Below are 21451 nucleotides of genomic sequence, written 5' to 3' on the forward strand. Positions count from 1 at the left end.
AACAAGAGGAAGAGTGAGACACTCCTTATATGCAGCCAGACTATCGATCACCAAGTCACACACAGGACCAGGCTTCATTGAGAACACATGGATTCATACAGAGATAAAGGAAAGCCCACTGAAATAGATGTCAAAGTGCTAGCCCAACAGTTATATAGAGAACAACAGACAGTGAATTACAAGACAATAATCCCATCGAGGGATTCTGAGACATGATAAATCACAAGATTATCAAGAACCTACTTGTTCTTGACTGATGCTGAAACTGCATCATGAACTAAGCAAAGGCAGGATGATGAATTAAAGCAGCTGATAGAAAGTGTATATAAACTGTGGCGTACCTTGGCTCCTTTGTTTCCTACTTCTCCAGGAAGTCCCCTCTGCCCCTCAGGGCCGACGTCTCCCTGTGAAGAGAAGAGGAATCAGTTCCCTTCTCGACTCCCTGGACCCCAACCCAAGGAGGCTGGTGAGCAGCTCACTGGTGCACCTCCCCAGTCTTTTATAACACCCTGAACTGTAGTGTTTGACTTTCCCATGCTGTGTGGGTACAGGAGACCCTCTCCAGGGCCGCTTGGCTCCCTGATATAGTGCAGTAAGAAATCCTCTTCAACACAAAATGACAAACACTTCAAAGAGCAGAGATGGAAATCCTTTACCTTCTCTCCATTGGGGCCAGTCGGCCCGGCACCGCCCTTGGTACCAGGGTCCCCTCTCCGCCCCTGTAAAACAACGCAAGCCATGACTCTCTTTCACCCTGTACAGACAGGGCTGCATTTCTTATGCTCTTAGTAACAAAAAGATACATAGACCACAGTACGCTGATCTACAGGTGATTTAAAGGAGCTCAACTGAGGCAAAGGTGGGCTTTTAGTTCACAGGAATACCTTTGGATGAAGGATGCTACAGTATGTAAGAGGAATTTTGTATTGTACATTTGATACATTTGAAAAGAAACTGTCAGACAGGTAATCATTCTGAATAGTCTCCTTTTGTGTTGTGATCCTTAGGAGTTACATATAGAAGGTTTATGTTCACTGTTCTAGATGAAACTGTTTGAGATACTTGGTGAAGTCTCTTCTAGTATTATCGCACAGAAGATGTATGAGAAGTTTGTCAAGCCGTTGCAGAGGTCAAAGGTCACCCTACCGGTTCTCCTTTAGGTCCACCTCCGCCTCTTTCTCCCTGAAAAAACAAAAACAAAGAACAATGAATGTCATGTATTCTTCAAACAAATGTGTTCATAAACTTTAAATCAAGACATTAGTGAGAATTCTGGAGTTTATGTTTGGATTATTACAATAAATCACTGCTTTGTGTGCCAAGCTAATGAAAACTAAACCTACACCACTGCATGAGATTTTAGAATATTTTAATGGTAAAAATGTGTAAAACAGCTTTGTATTTTATTGTAATGTAATGCACTGCATTGCACTGCACTGTACTGTACAGCACTGTACTGAACTGCACTGTACTGTATTGCACTGCATTGTACTGTATTGCACTGCATTGTACTGCACTGCACTCACCTGTCTTCCTTTCTGCCCAGGAAGGCCAGGGGATCCTGGACTTCCTTGCTCTCCCTAAAAGGTAGAACAAGGAAGAAATACAAGTGATGATATATTAAGAACTACATTTACAATAGCTACACCACATTGATGAAGGGGTCTATCAAAACTACATTTACAATAGCTACACCACATTGATGAAGGGTCTATCACAATTACATTTACAATAGCTACACCACATTGATGAAGGGGTCTATCAAAACTACATTTACAATAGCTACACCACATTGATGAAGGGGTCTATCAAAACTACATTTACAATAGCTACACCACATTGATGAAGGGGTCTATCACAATTACATTTACAATAGCTACACCACATTGATGAAGGGGTCTATCACAATTACATTTACAATATCTACACCACATTGATGAAGGGGTCTGTCACAACTGCATTTATAATAGCTACACCACATTGATGAAGGGGTCTATCACAACTACATTTATAATAGCTACACCGCATTCTCACTTACCTTCTGTCCTGGCTCTCCGGGGGGCCCAGGGGGCCCGTCTCTGCCTGGCCGGCCGTGGTCTCCCTGAAATCACACAAGTAGCCGTTATACCACACCTGACACCTGCAGTGTCTCTCAGTCACGGTCAATCTCACACATAGTCAATGTTATACTTAAATTAAATGTTCACTACACTCTTCCATAGTTTACTCTGACTCAGACCAGATCTGGCTTTGCTGGACCTTAAGAAGTGAGTGAAATAAAGGGCATCTTGAAATACTGAGCAGTTAAAAGAAATCCTGTTAACGTACAAAAGACTGATACATGCTGAGAGAGGTGGTCTGCATGCTGAGGAATCCAAAGGAGGTCCTGATAACATTCAGTAAAGAGGAGGGGGTGTCTATACTTACAACCAAAATGGTTCTTTACTGAATGGAATTCAATTCAACTGTACTGAATGTTAATTATGTATTTCATGTATTTATTAAGTCATTTGTTTTCTTACAGTCCTCTTATCTATGTATGATGTTTAACACTGTGTTTTGATATACTCTATGATGAGGTGCTTTGACCTGAATTCAGGAGCAGCTCTCCTTACAGCATACAGATATGAATCCCAGGCTAGATCAACAAAGTGTCTGTTTAGTTGTAAGAACCATCGCTATCTAGCGAATAAGTACTGCGTACAGGTACTGATAGCTACATAATCAACTGGGTGTCTGAATCCACTTGCAGGTGACAGTAGTGATGGGATACAGACCTTAGAACCAGGGTCTCCTTCTTGTCCCCTCTCTCCAACATCACCAGGATACCCAGCGGGGCCCTTAATAAAAATAAAATACACTGAATCAGAGTGGATTCCCAATCATCTATTAGAATGGGCTGTTAGTCATTAGAATAGGTTGCTCATCATTAGAATGGATTGCTAGTCATGTATTAGGATGGGGTGCTAGTCATGTATTAGAATTTGGGTGCTGGTTATGTATTGGAATGGGTTGCTCAAAATTAGAATGGATTTCTAGTCATGTATTTGAATGGGGTGCTAGTTATGTATTAGAATGGGTTGCTAGTCATTAGGATGGGATGCTAGTCATGTATTAGAATGGGCTGCTAGTCATTAGGATGGGATGCTAGTCATGTATTAGAATGGGTTGCTAGTCATTAGGATGGATTGCTAGTCATGTATTAGGATGGATTTCTAGTCATGTATTAGAATGGATTGTTAGTCATGTATTAGGATAGATTGCTGGTCAAGTATTATAATTCCTCAAGGTATCTGATCACATCTTAATGAGTGAGTGAGCAAGCGAGCGAGTGGGTGTGAGAAACATACCTTGTCACCAGGATCCCCTTTGCAACCTGGAGCTCCGATACGTCCAAGTTTGCCCTGCATTCAAACAAAATGATACATTAAAATAACCTTGCCTCAACTCAATCCTATCATTCAACTTTCTAAACTATGTTTTTTACTCTGCTTTTGGTCAATTGCAGATTAAGCTGTCATTAAAAAACAGGTCCAGAGGTGGCACATCATACCTTTGTGTTTAAATTGCTCCCATCTTGCTGACTATAACTGAGGCTATTGCTGGGAAAGATCACTGGGAGCTTGGCTGTTACTAGCTTTAAATCATGAACCAAGCCCTCTTTTAAAGAGTGTAGTAAATCATAACTGTAATACAGTCCTATGTGCTATGCCTGCTTCACTTCATGGAAACCTGTACTTGACTTTTTAAACTAGACTTAAAACAGACTTGTGCAATCACATGAATCACCTGGCTTGCATGAGACAAAGCGATTGGAAGTTCTTGAGAACTAGTACCAAGTGAGATACTACAATAGATTCCTGCTCTTACACTTTTAAACAAAGCCTTACCTTCTGTCCATCTGTTCCATTCCGCCCAGCAAGCCCGGTAACACCCTGGTATTACAAGAACAGAACATGTGAGGAATAAAGACAGGCATGGAAGAAACGCAACCCAGGCTTTTAATACTGATACTCTTAAAACATGATTGCTAGCACTTTCTAATGCATGCTTCTGAAACAAACTTGTCAAAATGTTAACGGCACACTTCAAATAAAACTCTTGATTTAAAAAAAACAGTGTCAATTGTAAACAGTTCTATTGAATAATACAATTGTTAATTGTAAATACAAATCAGGTTATAGCTGATAATTGCGAATAATAACTCAAAGCACAGTCCCTTGTCATTATGACCTGATTAATTCTATACCCTTTTCAACATTTACTGGTTGACAGTCCCCAAACATAACTGGTAAAAGTGGCTAATGTCTAATTTCAGTACCATGGAGAGCAGTCAGCTCTGAACAGACGCTATGGTACAGCTGCTCATCACTGAGACATTGCCTAGGGCTACATGTAGAGTGAGAATTTCTCAAGCTATTTTCATGCCAAGAGCTCCTTTCTTAAAAGAAAACGGGTTCACATGTAGCTCCCCTTTCTTATGGGAGGCCCGTCTTGTCATGATGATATGCATTTAAGTGTATCCCTAAATCTGCACAATAAATACAGAATCATTTTATTTTTTAGAGATTTGATTTTGAATGTCAGATTTTGTTTTTGTTGTCTTCCGTCTACATAAAATGACACTAAATTATATAAAATGAAAGGAAACAACTAACTCTCTACCTAAATCTCTACTGTAAGACACCTGCAAGGGGGAAGCTAATTCTGGTTGTCTAACCCAGGACACCCTTTAGCCAGGGTTTAGTATTGAGCCCCGGAGTATATCATATATTCAGATCATCGTATTGATCATATTTAGGTTTTATTATTTATATTGTCTTACCCTCTTTCCTTCAGATCCCAGTTCCCCCTTGAAAAGAACAATGACATTGTTCATCAGTTCATATCAACACATTTCAAGCAATTCCTGTGTATCATATTCAGCTAAACATTTACAAAAATAAACTACCACTACAATGATTCTTTTTTAAAATCATTATATATCATCATATAGATATGTCACAGTGTTACTGTTAAATGTAAAAATAAAAAATCTACATAAACTTCCAGTATTAAACTGCATAATATGAATGAATACACTCCAACTTCACTGTCATTTCCACAATATATCAGGAGGCAAACAAAGAAAATACTGTGGGCTTACCTTTTCGCCTTTCATACCATGAAACCCCTAACACAAAACAGGGAAAAGAAGAATAAGAAGTCAAACATTTCATTAACATATGATTTGAAAGCATTATTTATTAGAAAATAATTTCTGTTGAAATTACTACTTCAACAATGAAAACCAAAACCAAACAAAAACACTTTACAAAAGAGCTGCCATCATCCCTTCTAGTGCAGTACCTGATTAACCCAGCAGGGTCAGTGTTGCACCGGCTCTTGATGCATCTCTTTCCCTGGACCCCCCTGCCTTATGTTCATTGGCCAATACTAACACTTCCCTGAAACCAACCTTAAACATTAAGACTGCTTTTCATATGTAAACTGGCAAATCTTTATTTTTTAATCACAATATTTTCAAGTGATTTATAGTACACTGTGTTAGAGCTAAGGCTATTGAAGCCCACAAGTCTGTTCTGATCCCACTGTATCAACACCCTACACACGTTTTATTCTCCTGTTCTGGTGAGCCACACTTACCTTGGGACCAGGGTAACCAATCGGACCTTCAATACCTGGATCCCCCTAAAAACACAAAGAGACATTTATTTATTGTACAGTCCTGGAATTGGGATGGTTCTGAATCATACTGAAGTGACCTGCTTTGAAACGCAGGGTCTGAGTCTTGTGCTTTTGGGTTTGAGGGTAGCCATCAACACTGTGGATCACATAGTCTGTTGGAGTTACTGGTTCTACTGGTTATTTCTCTCTTGCATGCATTTCTCCTCTGGAGATGTCGTGGATATGGGCCTATCCTGTGTGTGTGTTTATAGAATGCTTTGCAACTAGACAGAGGCCATGTGTCTGAGTTTCCAATGAAAGTTTCTTACCCATGTTATCTGTGTCAATTGAAACAGAAACAAGAAATTGTGGTCCATATAAATCACAAATCAAAAAAAGTGACAATGATGTATTTTTCCCATCTGTGTGATATTGCAAGGCTTGGGCTATGTGGACTATTGTAATGACACCTTGGAGTTTGTTTGGTGCAAAGACTCGCCTGTTCAGCACCAACACATTGAATCCTGGAACCTTTCTATTGCTTCCAGTTGAGTGAAGAATTGATTTTTAAACAACAAGGCAACTAGGGGGCAGACAGGTTCAACTCTAACACTATCAGCCCAATCAATCCCTCTGCTCTTCATTTGATGTGCTGTGCCCCTGCACTCTAGAATTCCTGGGGACAGTACAGTACAGATTCTGAAACTGTGCCTGTTTTTTTTTTATTTCACTTCCAGACTTTCCTGTTTGATTTATTTTTTAAGCCATACTGAATGGAAACAATAATGTGTGTGCACATGAGCAGTCCAAGAATTTTTTATTTTATTTTTTATAATTTTCTGTTTACTTGTTTGTCGCAGAGGTAAAAACAAATTGCTTGTTGAAAACGTTATAATAATAAACTGCTGACTGAAAACTTGTGTTGAGAACAGACCCAACACATAGTGGCAGTGATACTTAGACCATAGAGGTGAAGGGCACAGATTATATATATATATATATATATATATATATATATATATATATATATATATATATATATATATATATATAAATGGATATAAATGCTGTTTGTAATGTTGTTGTGTTTGTGATGTGTCTGATTGGTGAGAGCCAGTCTGAAGTGGCACAGTGTTTTCAGTGGAGTCCACCTCTAGTGTAGAAAAATGCAGCTGATAATTTAAATCAGAGCTGGCTTAAAGAGCCACAGTGGCTTGTGACGATAGGTAAATGTGTCGGTACTTGGCTATATATTACTTGCTTCCTTTAAAAAAAATTAATACGTAACATTGGGATTGCAGGGGTAGTGGTATAAAGCTAGCACTGTTGCAGGACGAGAAAAAAAAAAGACGTTGTGCGCGAGGTGTGTTGCGGGAGATATGGTTGAGATGAGCAAGAGAGACAGAGAAAGAGGAAAGTTTTGAAAATATGGCGGCACACTACTGAAGGCCACAAGTTTAGCTGTGTTTTGTTTGTTTTTTCAAGTATAGTTGTTGGATGTTTTACAGAATAGAGTAAAGAAAAACAACAAACTATTCGAGTGAGCTGTGGCTGGAGTGCGTGTGGAACCTGGGGAGACGTGTTGCTGCCGAATCTACATCGGGTTTGAGAAAATAAACTTTTGGTTATAGTTTTTCCTGATATGGACAATTGCATTTTCATCGAACTGTCTTGACTATTTCATGCTGATTTTTTTATTACGGTGGAAAAGGAGAGCATACTACTAGTTTTATTGCTCTTAAACTAATGGAAATTTACTGCGAATTGTTCTTAAACACAGATGCACTTTATTTCTGTTTCTTTCATTTCTCCTGCTTCTTTGGATAAACGTGCTGGAACTCTTGTGCAACATTTAATTAATATGTTGTTTGTTGGATTACATGCTATATAATTGTAAATTGTTTTCTTGTATTGCAATGCATTGCAACCTTATTAGTTCTGCTATATAGTTTCATGATGTATATATTTGCATAGCATAAGTGGGCCATTGACTCTAGTTTTTCTCGACTATTGTAAGTTAAGAATAGTGTCAGTTAAGGACAAATTATATACAATATAGCATAATGGATGGTCTTTTCTAAATCATGATTAATTGATCACTTAATTTTGAAATTTAATGCTACTTGTGATTTTAAATTGGTGGTTTGAGACAAATCAATAGATAACTATTTAATTGATGATTAACTAATCTATTATATGCTAACTATTTAATTAAAATGTTATGTGCAGTATATTTATTAGTTACTTACATGCAATATGTGTAACGAGTTGTGCAAATATATATATGTATAACTTATTGGGTTCAATAACTTATTTGAGTACACTATAACTGGTTGCGCAATATATAGTGATGTGCAAAATAATTACCTGTTGGGCTCAGTATAACCAATTAATAGTGTGATTGTGCTAACTATGTAATGTTACGTGCAATATATTAGCTACTTGCGTGCAATATGTGTAACAAGTTTAAGTGTGCAAATATATGTATGTATGTATATATATATGTATATGTATATATATATGTATATATATATGTATGTATGTATGTATATATATGTGTATATATGTGTGTGTATATATATAATGTGTAACTTATTTGAGTGCACTATATAACAATGCTGTGCAATATATTTATGGTTGGTGTCCGCATAACCAATTAAGTGTGATTGGTCAATTGATGTAATTAACTAGTATATTTTCCTTTGTTAGTTCACTGTCAGTAACCAAGAGGCCTGCTTGTTATTTGTAGAGTGTAATAAATGCTTGAGGATTGTATGGTTCCTCAATGCTTCTTCTCCTAGCTGTTTACCTCTTCTGTCCTGTCTGTTAATTAATTATTTTCAATTACACTTATTATTCCCTGGGCATATATAGGGTGTAGTGGTGTCACATATGGAAAAGTGAGCTACTATGTCCTAGTAGCGGTTTGGTGACAATTAAATATGGTAGATTATGCATTTGCCTGGCCCCCCAGATAGCCAACCGTTACAGGCTACCATTGAGCTCTCAACGAGTCAAACAGCTCAAGAGAACATAAAGGTTCAGTGGGGGTCCTTCTATCCCACAACCAAGCCAGTTTCCCCTTTTACACCCAGAAACTCAAGCGTGGATGTCAGCAAGCTACCTGCCCCTGGAGGACAAAGACCGGCACTGCAGGTTTCTGCATGAGCTCACCAGGCTCCTTGCCATTTGGGACCGGTGAAGGAGACAGTGTGTTGGAGCAGGGGAGGGGACAGTGTGTTGGAGCAGAGGAGGGGACAGTGTGTTGGAGCAGGGGAGAGGACAGTGTGTTGGGAGAGGGGACAATGTGTTGCAGCACTGGAGGGGACTGAAATGCAATGTGTTCCATCAACATTTACTTGTCTTCCTTTGCTCCCAAGAGGTCCTACGTCCCCGATGTCTCCTTTTGCACCCTGGAACAAACAAAATGGTGAGTTAAGAGCTATGCGGGATGAGGAGCTCAGCACTGCAAGTCAGTCCTGGGAGGTGCACACAGACTCTTCTGATACAGCAGCCTCCTCACATTTAATAGAACAACTGAAACACATTGTTTCCTTTTATAAGTGTCAGTAGAGATCAAGCTGCATAACAAAGACTCTTCTGGAAGAAACTCTCCTGTGCCATGTGGCTACATTACTATTGGTCACATTTTTTCTTTCTTTCTGACCCTCAGCAGCCACAAAACCTGAATATAAAATGAGTGAACTTCCGCCTTGTGGAAAATCTTTAACAATACTGTCTTGTAACAGACTATTTTTCTCTATCATCATTATTATTTAAAAGACCTGTCTTTGCAGTGGCTCGACTCACCTTCTGTCCTCTGTAGCCCTTTGGACCAGGGGGCCCCGGCTTCTCCAAGCAAGTCAGTTTGTAACACTGCAGAGACCAGAGAGAGACACACGGTTAAATATGCAATAAAAACAGCCGGGAAACAAAGTGTGGTAATGCTAAAATCTAAATCTAAATCTAAAATTGACAAATTGACAACAAAACAGGTAAGCAGAAATCTTTATATATCTACTACAGACTGTATACAGTAAACTTGTCAATGATGCTTGCCTTGCCAGAGCGTCCTAGTTTACAAGATGATTAAACTGCACCATTTCCTACTCATATTCACCCTTGGATTTCATGACAGCATACTGAAGCACTGGGGAATGCCCCTGGATTGCATCAGCCACCTATTTTAGGATAGGTGGTTAATGCAATGAAGATGGATTCCCCATTGCTGTAAAAAGCACTAATAAAATCCAGCCCTGGACCACGGTTAGAGGCCAGCCAACACACGGGATGGGTACCATCGACCATCAGAAGGAAGACACAGGTGAGACTTGTAAAAAGGCAGAAAAAGATGGAAGCTTACCTCGGAATAGGCTTCTTGTTTCTGAAAGAAGAGAAAGAGAATGTCAGTGACATCATCGTTACAGTTGAACTGAAAGCGAAACGTCATAAAGGAACCAGAGCCAACAAGTCCACAGTAGACATTCCACCTGCTTCTCAAACAGAAACAGACATTTAAGGCATCATCAAGGTCATCTTAAGCAATCTTGTCTCATTAAGATTCTATTCATAAAGGTACTTTCAGATTGTCCTGGTAAATCACTTTTAAAAAGCTGTTTATTCATGTCGCTAGCGGTTGATTATATATTGATTATATTTGCTATTTTCTTTGAATATTCAACTGTATTGAAATAAATTAAATAGAATGTATGTTATTGTATAACCCTGACAAATAATTAAACATGAAATCAATGTAACTATGCAATCTGAGAGAGCTGATTTTCTGAAGTGTGGCTGGGAAGCTTATTAGTGTTGCACAGACTTCAGTGCATAGTGCGACGCCAATATACTTCCCCACCTCACTTAAGAAAACCAGCTTTGAGGAGACATATTTTTTTGCTGGATTAGTTAGTAAGCACAGCAAATAATGAGAAACACACAAACAGGATATGAAACAGATATTAAATATTGTGTTAAGCACTCTCTTTTAAAATGGCTGTAGCTACCAAAAATACTTTAATAACCTTCCTCTGACTTACAGTTCCATTCACTATATATAGATCTCAAGTGCGCTGTTCAGGTTATTTCCCTTTCCTTCCAGGAAATCAGTATGCAAACAGAGATTTCTTTTCTTTAACCTAGTGTAGTACCATATGACATGTATTAAAATGAAAATACATATTTTGCCAAAACATGTTTCTTTCAAAACTATACAGCGAATGCAGCAGTGTGGAGTAGTGGTTAGGGCTCTGGACTCTTGACTGGAGGGTTGTGGGTTCAATCCCCAGTGGGGGACACTGCTGCTGTACCCTTGAGCAAGGTACTTTACCTAGATTGCTCCAGTAAAAACCCAACTGTATAAATGGGTAATTGTATGTATGTAAAAAAAATAATGTAATTGTATGTAAAAATAATGTGATATCTTGTAACAATTGTAAGTCGCCCTGGATAAGGGCGTCTGCTAAGAAATAAATAATAATAATAATAATGGGTGAAGGTCTGGATGTACTGTGTTCGCTCCACTCACCCCAGCACCTGACACTCACCATGACTTTGATAATGCGGTCGATGGTTTCCACATGGATCTCTCCTGTGGTCCCGGTGGCCTGGTAGTTGTTGCGGTACAGCTCGGCAGGGCTGTTGGCGATCTCCCTCAGCCCCGACTCGTACTTGTTAATGCTGGGGGACACGGCGAAGAGCCTGATCCCCGCGTCCCGGGCACTCTCTGCCCTGGACTTCATGCCCCCGCAGGGGCTGCCCGTCACGTGCCCGTCGGTGATCACCACGGCAAAGCGCACGCGGTTATCCGGGGAGGCCTGGGCCACCACCTGGGAGGTCATGTTGGACAGGGCGCAGTCCGTGAAAGTGCCTCGGCCCAGGTACTTGATACTGCGCAGGCGCTGGATGTATTCATTGGTGTTGCTGGTGATCTGGCTGTAGATCTCCACTCGATCGGAGAAGTGCAGCCCCCCGAACTCCCAGGTGATCGTGATGTGGTCCTTGTACATCTCCTCCTGCAGCTTATTCACAAAAAGCTCTGAGAAGGACTTGATCCGATCCACCAGGCCCCCCGGAGGAAGAAACTGCAGGGCGATGCTCTCTGACGTGTCGATGGTGAAATATACGTTGATCGGACACTTGATCTGGGCTGCAGGAGGAGCAGGGAGAAAGCAGTAAGTCACGTTTTCAAGTCTATCAGGTTACATCAACACTCGTAGTGCTTAAACTCGTTCACCTCTACTTGTGCTGATATTCCGCCACCCATATACATCCACCGTCCGATAACTCTTTAATACCTCACTGAACCAATTAAACCTCTCATCAGGTATGAATCTGGTAACTATTTAAATGATAACCTCTAAAACATGATGTGGAATGGGGTTGTGCATCCAGCTCTTAATGTAAGAGTTAGGGAGAAGCTAGGAATTCTTGGTTGATGCCTCGGTAACTTAACCTGGAGGGTGAAATTGTCCTCACCTTTTCAACATCTTCTTTCCTGGCATTAACTAACCAGCTTTCCTGATGACTTGCATGCTTTGCAGTGACCCCAGAGGCAGTGCTGGGGTGAAATACAGGTAACCAGAGTCGGAGGCAGATAGGTAACTGATCCTGCTTCAAGTAATTAACAATAGCTGTATTTAAGTAACATTATAAAGGTGGTGTTGTTTTAATTAGGTGATTAACTGTTTGTGATTAGTACCAGGTGAGGGTGGTTAAATTGAATAGAGGTTGATTTGCAATTTGATTGGTTTCCACACAGCTTTTATCCATCTAGTTAGTATAATAGACAGCTAGACAACCGAAGAGCCTCTCTACCAAGGAGCCGGGAGTCTAGTTGTGCGAGTCCAGCGAGGAGAGGATGTTGGAGAAAATCTGAACGTAGCAGCGCTCTGGAAGAAACTACTAGCCAGGTCTATACCCTCCCCCCACCGCTCCTGCTCCCACTACTACTGTAGCTATCTGTCTCACCTGTCCTGCTATGACTGGCTCTCGCATCCCTGTTATTCTGTCCTCTCACTCCCGTCCTCTGTCCTCTCTCCGCTGCTGCTCCTCCAACCTCTCTAACCTCTTCCCTCTGCCTCTCCCCCCCTCCCAATCTCTCCCCCCCCCCACACTCACTCTGGTGCCCTCTGGAACTGTCACTCTTCTGCTAACAAAGCTAATTTCATCTCTGCCTTTGCCTCCCACCTCTCTCTCGATTTCCTTGCTCTCACCGAAACCTGGCTCTCGCCTGATAACACTGTAACTCCTGCTGCCCTGTCCTCTCTCTACGCCTTCTCCCAAACATATCACTGGATGGGGAGGTGGGCCTGGTCTTACTCTGTTCTGTTCCCTCTGACCTCTCCTCACTCTCTGTTAACACCTTTGAATCTCACACTGTCCAACTAACCTCTCCCTGTCAACTCCTGCTAATTGTACTGTACCGTCCCCCTGGACCTCTCGCTCACTTTCTTGATGAACTTGACTATCTCCTCTCCTCCCTCCCCTCTCTGTCTACCTCAGCTGTCCTGTTGGGTGATTTCAATATCCATCTCTCCAACCCCAGCCCCTCTGCTGGATTCCTTCCTCTCCAACTTCTCTTTCTCTCTCTCTCTCTCTCCATCCCCTCCTACCCACAAAGCTGGCTGTCAACTAGACCTCACCTTCTCCAGGGCCTGCTGCCCCTCCACTTATGTCACCCCTCTGGACCTCTCGGATCACTACTTCATCTCTCTTTCTCTGTCTCTCCCCTCTCTCCCTACTCCACCTACCCCCACTGTCACCTCCCACTGTAACCTCTGCTCTCTCCCCCTCTGTCCTTGCCTCCACCGCTCTCTCTCACCTCCCTCCTATCGACTCCACCCAACTCTGTAGACTGCTAACTCCACTCTCTTCTCCTCCCTCGCCTCCTCCCTCAACTCCCTCTGTCCCTTCACCTCCCAACCTGCCCGCCCCTCCACTTCCCAACCCTGGCTCTCCTCTGTGCTCCACTCAGCAAAAACCAAATTGCGTTCTGCTGAAAAGAAATGGAAGAGAACCAAACTCCCTGCTGCACTAGACCTCTATCACTTCCTCCTCGTCTCCTTCTCCTCTACTCTCTCCTCTGTTAAACACTCCTATTTCCAATCTATTTTCCAATCCTCCACTAACAACCCCTGGAAACTATTCTCTACCTTCTCCTCCCTCCTCAACCCTCCCCCTCCTCCTCTATCTCCTCTGATGACTGCCTCTTTCTTCTCCTCTAGAATCTCTGATATCCGCAAACTCTTTAACACTTCTCCTTCTCCCCCACCCCTCCCATTAGAATCCCAACACCTTCTGTTTCCACTAATAACTCACCCTCCTTCTCTCCCTTCTCGGACTTTGACCTCTCCTCGCTCCTCCAGGGCTACAAACCCACCACGTGTGCCCAGGACTCCCTCCTCACTCACCTCTTTCAAGCTGCTGCTCCTGCTCTACTCCCCTTCATCTCCTCCCTTCTCAACACCTCTCTCCTCTCTAGCCTCTTTCCCTCTGCCTTCAAACAAACCTCTATTACCCCTCCTCAAAAAACCTATCCTCAACCCCACCTACAGACGTGCTCAAATTTGTTAGTACCCCTCCACAAAAAACGAAGAATGCGCAATTTTCTTTGTTTTTTTTTTAAATTGGTATCCACCTTTGTTTATTCCATATTTAATAGAAATCAGACTTTGCTTTTGATTTTTTATTCAAAATAATATTGTAAATAAGAAAACAAATGAAAATGGCATGGAGAAAAATGATGGGACCACTAACCTAATATTTTGTTGCACAACCTTTAGAGGCAATCACTGCAATCAAACGTTTTCTGTAGCTCTCAATGAGACTTCTGCACCTGTTAACAGGTAGTTTGGCCCACTCTTCCTGAGCAAACTGCTCCAGCTGTCTCAGGTTTGATGGGTGCCTTCTCCAGACTGCAAGTTTCAGCTCTTTCCATAGATGTTCGATAGGATTCAGATCAGGACTCATAGAAGGCCACTTCAGAGTAGTCCAATGTTTTGCTCTTATCCATTCTTGGGTGCTTTTAGCTGTGTGTTTTGGGTCATTATCCTGTTGGAGGACCCATGACCTGTGACTGAGACAGAGCTTTCTGACACTGGGCAGTACGTTTCGCTCCAGAATGCCTTGATAGTCTTGAGATTTCATTGTGCCCTGCACAGATTCAAGGCACCCTGTGCCAGGCGCAGAAAAGCAGCCCCAAAACATAACCGAGCCTCCTCCATATTTCACTGTAGGTATGGTGTTCTTTTCTTTGAAATCTTCATTTTTTCATCTGTGAACATAGAGCTGATGTGACTTGCCAAAAAGCTCCAGTTTTGACTCATCTGTCCAAAGGACATTCTCCCAGAAGGATTGTGGCTTGTCAATATGCATTTTAGCAAATTCCAGTCTGGCTTTTTTATGTTTTTCTGTCAAAAGTGGAGTCCTCCTGGGTCTTCTTCCATGGAGCCCACTTTCGCTCAAAAAGCGACAGATGGTGCAATCAGAAACTGACGTACATTCACCTTGGAGTTCAGCTTGTATCTCTGGCATTTATCCTTGGCTCTTTTTCTACCATTCGTACTATCCTTCTGTTTAATCTGGGGTCGATTTCCTCTTGCGGCCGCGCCCAGGGAGGTTGGCTACAGTTCAGTGGACCTTAAACTTCTTAATATTTGCAACTGTTGTCACAGGAACATCAAGCTGCTTGGAGATGGTCTTGTAGCCTTTACCTTTACCATGCTTGTCTATTTTCTTTTTGATCTCCTCAGACAACTCTCTCCTTTGCTTTCTTTGGTCCATGTTCAGTGTGGTGCTCACAATGATACCAAACAGCACAGTGACTACTTTTCTCCATTTAAATAGGCTGAATGACTGATTACAAGATTGGAGACATGTGTGATACTAATTAAAGAAACTAATTAGTTTGAAATATCACTATAATCCAATTATTTATTATCTTTTCTAAGGGGTACCAACAAATGTGTCCAGGCCATTTTAGAATATCTTTGTAGAATAAGCAATAATTCATCTCTTCACAGCTTCTTGCTTTATTCTATGACATACCAAAGGCATGCAAGTATACATGATAAAATAGCTTTTAATTTCATCACTTTTCAGGAGGAATGAAGCATTATTTCAATGAGCTGTAAGGGTACCAACAAATTTGAGCATGTCTGTACATTTAGATCTACCATCGTGTCTCCCTCTTAACCTTTCCTCTCTAAAACCTTCAAGCGGGCAGTACACCGCCAGCTCTCTGCTTTCCTGTCTAACCACTCTCTGCTCGACCCTCTCCAATCTGGTTTCCTGTCTGTCACTAACTCGCTAAACTCTGCCTGTGCTGCCTCTCTCTCCTGTCCTAATTCTCCTTGATCTCTCTGATGCCTTTGACACTGTCGATTGCTCTATTCTCCTATCCTCTCTCGCTGACCTGGGAATCTCTGGCCCTGCTCTGGCCTGGTTCTCCTCCTACCTCTCCAACCGCACCTACCAGGTAACCTGGCACTGCTCAACCTCCACACCTCACCCTCTCACAGCAGGAGTCCCCCAAGGATCAGTCTTGGGTCCTCTCCTATTCTCTTTATACACCCGCTCCCTGGGCCCCCTCATCTTCCTCTCCTCCTCCCCCCCCCCCCCCCCCCGACCCCACCATCCCCTCATGTATCTCTACCTGTCTGTCTGCTATCTCCTCCTGGATCTTCAACACTGTTATCTGCTCTTGAACTGCCCCAATATCAAATCGTACTGTGCAGTGTACTATACTTATTAGGACTGAAGTCATTGTATTTTGTATCTTGCTCTTAATTATACTGTAATTCTTGATATGTATTTTTTGTATACAACTGTAAGTCGCCCTGGGTAAGGGTGTCTGCTAATGAATACTACAAGAACCTTTGATTAGCCTTGTACTATCTGCTTACTGTAACATGCTTCTGTTGACTGCACAGGGAGGTAATTGCACAGCAACGCACACCTTATTGCTTAGTCCACAAGCAATCCAATATAATCAGATTGGTGTATTGCTTGTGGTACACTGACAGGGTAAGAAAGGAGAAGTCTGATTGATTGTTGCTGTGGTACAGTACCAGCCATATGACACATTACTGACTGTGGCAGTACAATAATATCTATACTAAGGGCAGTTATCTCCCGGTAGACTCGACTGCCTTGCAGTTGTAGCTGGTAACAAAGCTGCTAGGTTCTTACTTGAGCAATCCGTCACGGGTTCCTGCTGAGCCTGGCTCAGAGCTCCGAACAGCAGGCAAGGGAGGAGGAGCTTCAACAGCATGGTGGCCAGGGTCCCCTCTACTGCAGGGGAAGGGAAGGAACATAAAACAAATCAGTGGAAGGAGGAATCTATTCTCTGGCCTGTCCTGCCATGCAACAGCTAGCAATGTTGCAATTGATTTTAGGTTAACAGAGTACTGTAGTATTACAGAAAAGGTAAAAAGCTTTGTGCATATTATCTCTGGCCCGCCTTCCTTCTGTTGAATATATTGTGGTTATTTACTTGTATTTTAATCATATGGAATCTGCAGACATTTCAAAGACAATGCTGTTGATGTCGCTGCTACTTCCTGTCACATGGCCTGACTGCAGCTAAACCATTTGGCCTCTGTGCCCTGTCCTCTGTGCAGTCTGTCTAAATTCTGCCTCTCGTCAGAAAGCTGTTCAAACAGAAATACAATTCCATTATAATTAAATCACTAACGCATTGGGACAGTAAAAACACATTTAAATTCACCATCTCAAACCAGAACTCTGCTTTTTGGATTAACACTGTGATATGCCATAGTAAAAAGCGTGGGACTGTAATTTGGCACTATTACATAGTCAGCAGTGTTTCTATAACACTCTCTGCATACTTGAAGTCAGCTCCTCAAATAGTCTTTGAGATGGTGGCAGTTTTGTGAAAGGGTTCATCAAACACACTGTAGATAATCAAAGAATACAGTTGTGTACTGAGTACTCAATGTGAAGCCAATATCTCAGTCTTTTCCAGCTGGAAACTGGAAAGTAACCGCAATACGGAATCCATATGAGGCCAAAGGTGAAAGTTAAGGGTACGGGTGGAGCATGGATGCGGCGCCTCTGCAATACTGAAACAGTGTATTCGATCTGCCGTCTAGGGTAGCCCTACTCGGTTTCATTTCTACAGTCTGGAGAGAATAGACACTCAGGCTGTATTTTCATATAGTGTGTCATTTCGACTTAACCCTTTTCTGCCCTGTGCATGTTCCCATATCTATTTAATGCCTATTTTCTCAGATATAATGGACACTGGGCAGCAGAGGGTTAAATGAAGGAATATTATTAACACAGCTTAATAAAGTAAGTGTGGATATCCAGGTCAGTTGGCTTTATCTTGTGTGGGTTTTAAATATTGAATAAAACTGTTGTGTTTAAATGTTATTCAAGAAAACACGCCTGGTGCTGCTGCTACGTAATCACTTTCTGTATTCAGACATTGTGACCTACAGCACAGGAAGTGGTTAGTTACCAGGAAGTTTCAAATTGAATGTATAATGTTGTGTTGTAATATCCCGAAAAAGCAGGCAAATAACTTGAAGATACCCAGCACAACAGAAGGAGCAGTGATACAGTTACCAATGCTACAAAACAGAACCACTATCAAAGAAAGATAACATTAGACACAGGCAGGAATGCAGCCATTTCAGAGGGATAGACAGTACAGGCCGCTGACCAAACCCATTAGGCTTGTGATCAAAGCTAGATTTGAACCCAGCCATCCAGAGGTGGTGCAGACCCACTGCGCAACCCAGCCTCTTTCCAAAAAACACAACAAACAAACAAAAAAAAACACTTTAATGGGAAGCAAGCACGCAAAGTCTACTTACATCTCGATACAATATGAAGCTAAGCGTCTGGTCACAAGACCTGTTTCTGAATAAAAGAACCCATTAACAATTCTTTACAAAACATTGAATTTGTTCGGGTCGCACTATTATTTTGTAATGGAAAGCTGAAAATGGCTTTACTAGATTGCTCTTTTTCTGCTTCAGTAATTCGTTTTGAGAATGTAATTACAGTCAGGAGCTCACAAGGAGCAGGGCGATCAGTTATTTTAATTGTATTAAACATTCTATTTAGCTGGTATGCCTGTTTGTTTATTCAAGACACTACATATTAAAAGTTTATGCTCACATACATATCAGCTAATTATTAAATGAACCCATTTTCATAAACTTTTATAGTTCATACATAGGCAAAAACCATTGTAAGCTAATAAACTGAAAGGGTTTTCAAAAGTTAATCTTCTATTTTACAACGTGTCGATACTTGCATTAATGATGAGATCTTGCAAACCTGTGCTAGAATGCAATTGAAAATTTAGACATGATTAAATTATAAGTATAGACACAATTAAATACACGTTGCGCTCTCCTCTGCAAACAAGGACAGCCAGTATGTTATTTACCAACATTTTCTACATCATTAATATACAACAATTTGCAGACTGTAGACTTATGGAAATATTTTACTAAAATGCGTATTCAACAAAAAGCATAGCAAAACATTTTCAAAATAACAGAGAAATCAAACTTTGGACAGCATATAAAATGGTGCTGGTTAGATATGTAATTAATTACAGTACTTCAAATAAAAGTCGCAAAGACTTTTATAAACTAGACAGAAAAGCTGCACTTTAACAGAAGTTATACATACCTGCGAGAAAGAAAGCCAAAACGTTCTCTTCCTCCTATAGGAGTCTTGATATTTCGTATCCAAAGGCTTCTTTTCACTTCTTCATTGTTTAAAAATAGTTGAAGTTGAAGAGAAATGAAAAAGCATATAGTGGATTGAGACTGGGAGTGGTCGAGAGAGCACAGGCTTACTGCGATAGCATCAGCCTTCTAAAGACGACCCCTCCTCTTTCAAACAGGCTCCGGGCTTCTTACCATAATAATAATTCTTACAGCAATGCCTAACAAATCCACCAGACGGCGCTGTGGATCCACAACCATCCGGCAGCGCTCCTGCTAATTGTGAACGATTTCAGTGACTACAGTATTTATAAGGCAAAGAACAACACCTTTCATAAATACAACAGGGGTAGTGGTTTGGGCTCTGGACTTGACTGGAGGGATGTGGGTTCAATCCCTGGTGGGGGAAACTGCTGTTGTACCCTTGAGCAAGGTACTTTACCTAGGTTGCTCCAGTAAAAACCCAACTGTATAAATGGGTAACTGTATGTAAAAAATAATGTGTAAAAAAATAATGTAATTGTATGTAAAAATAATGTGATATCTTGTAACAATTGTAAGCTGCCCTGGATAAGGGTGTCTGCTAAGAAATAAATAATAATAGCAATTGTTATTCCTAAAAACGTACATGTTTATGTTAAATAGCTCTACTTCATAACTTGGTGAAATATTTTATATATTTTGACTGATGTTATTTTAGATGATTGTATTTAGTACACCAAACATACTGTAAAAATGCAACCAATCTTTTTAAAAAGAGGCTTTTGTCCCCATCATGTAACTGCATACCATGGACATGCAGTGCAAATACTATGAAATGAACTTCAGTGCAGCTAAGGTACAGGAATTCCCTGTAGAGTTCCTAGAGACCATTAATATCTGCTTATATTGCATCTGTGATACAACCTTTATTATTATTTATTTTATTTCTTAGCAGACGCCCTTATCCAGGGCGACTTACAATTGTTACAAAATATCACATTATACATTATTTCACAATGCAATTACCCATTTATACAGCTGGGTTTTTTTACTGGAGCAATCTAGGTAAAGTACCTTGTTCAAGGGTGCAACAGCAGTGTCCCCCCACTGGGGATTGAGCCCATGACCCTCTGATCAAGAGTCCAGAGCCCTAACCACTACTCCACACTGCTGCCCCCCAGCAGTGTTTAATTATGTAGATTAATACTCATGTGTAGAAATGTTTAGAATTACTAAACAAGAATACCTAATGCATCGCAAATGTTTCTTCCTTTGGAACAATAATGGTGTATATTTTTCACTGAAGCAAAATCTATCTGTCCATTAGATCAGTGCATAGCCTACGGCAAAGTGTTTGAAATCGAGTCAATTTTCTGTGTGAAATTAGCGAGACTTTAAGTAGCAAGTATTTAAGTACCTCGTGTATGACTCAGAACCCAGTCGTTCTTTTGCAGCAGAAGACAGTAATGGAACACACATGTGAAACTTCACTGTCTCCATATTAAGGTCAGCTGTTAATGTAATCCCATCAAAATAAAGCTGCAAATTGGTTACATATTAAAAATGGCACCCTGGCATCTGGTGGAAATCAGGATAAAGAAAAGGAAATAATGATATACCATACTGAATATATCAAACTATGTCCCCAAGTCTCCACATTTCCTCTCTTTGTAAAGTAGACTATTACCATAGCTCAAATCAGAGCCATGCACTTGAATGCATCCAGCACAGAATGCATGATTAGTGAGAGCGGTGTCCAACACACCAACAAACAAATCCATTCAACTATTATTTACTCATCTACATCATCATTTGTACATTTCATTGGTCTTAACTCGAGGACCAATGTTCTCTAAGCACTAACTCCAGGACCAGTGCTGTACTGTGCTGTGAATGAGAGTCTTTGTGATGTTTGTTTATTCAATCACATGACTTGGAATCCCAATGGAAATGAATTGCAGAGACAATCTTGTTATATCATGTCTAATAACTTTGTGTTGTGTCTGATTATGATCCTTCCTGTTTTTGGACTCCCTTCCTGAATTGTGTCTGGAGACTGGGCGGCAGGCAGGGCCTTCTAATCCTCACACTGT

At 41.0% G+C, this 21451-nt stretch overlaps 1 protein-coding gene across 3 annotated transcripts in view; it reads right to left on the reverse strand.

Moving 5' to 3' along the window:
- Window positions 1-19544, reverse strand: part of LOC117426794 (collagen alpha-2(VI) chain-like) — a 37250-nt gene extending 17706 nt beyond the window's left edge. The window contains exons 1-18 of one of the 3 annotated variants that reach the window (XM_059033442.1): window positions 19339-19541; window positions 18510-18555; window positions 16858-16959; window positions 11214-11815; window positions 10031-10051; window positions 9478-9543; window positions 9027-9080; window positions 5647-5691; window positions 5147-5173; window positions 4826-4852; window positions 3891-3935; window positions 3351-3404; window positions 2778-2840; window positions 2039-2101; window positions 1527-1580; window positions 1147-1182; window positions 657-719; window positions 342-404 (exon numbers count right to left, since the gene is read on the reverse strand). In XM_059033442.1, the coding sequence (XP_058889425.1) occupies window positions 342-404; window positions 657-719; window positions 1147-1182; window positions 1527-1580; window positions 2039-2101; window positions 2778-2840; window positions 3351-3404; window positions 3891-3935; window positions 4826-4852; window positions 5147-5173; window positions 5647-5691; window positions 9027-9080; window positions 9478-9543; window positions 10031-10051; window positions 11214-11815; window positions 16858-16939 (1365 nt within the window). In that variant the 5' untranslated portion in view covers window positions 16940-16959; window positions 18510-18555; window positions 19339-19541. Of the gene's footprint in view, window positions 1-341; window positions 405-656; window positions 720-1146; window positions 1183-1526; window positions 1581-2038; window positions 2102-2777; window positions 2841-3350; window positions 3405-3890; window positions 3936-4825; window positions 4853-5146; window positions 5174-5646; window positions 5692-9026; window positions 9081-9477; window positions 9544-10030; window positions 10052-11213; window positions 11816-16857; window positions 16960-18509; window positions 18556-19338 lie in introns of all 3 variants that reach the window. The other 2 variants (XM_034044801.3, XM_059033443.1) reach the window with 2 other exon arrangements.
- Window positions 19545-21451: the final 1907 nt, after the last annotated feature.

The sequence above is a fragment of the Acipenser ruthenus genome, chromosome 11 (assembly GCF_902713425.1).
Source record: "Acipenser ruthenus chromosome 11, fAciRut3.2 maternal haplotype, whole genome shotgun sequence".
Classification (NCBI taxonomy): domain Eukaryota; kingdom Metazoa; phylum Chordata; class Actinopteri; order Acipenseriformes; family Acipenseridae; genus Acipenser; species Acipenser ruthenus.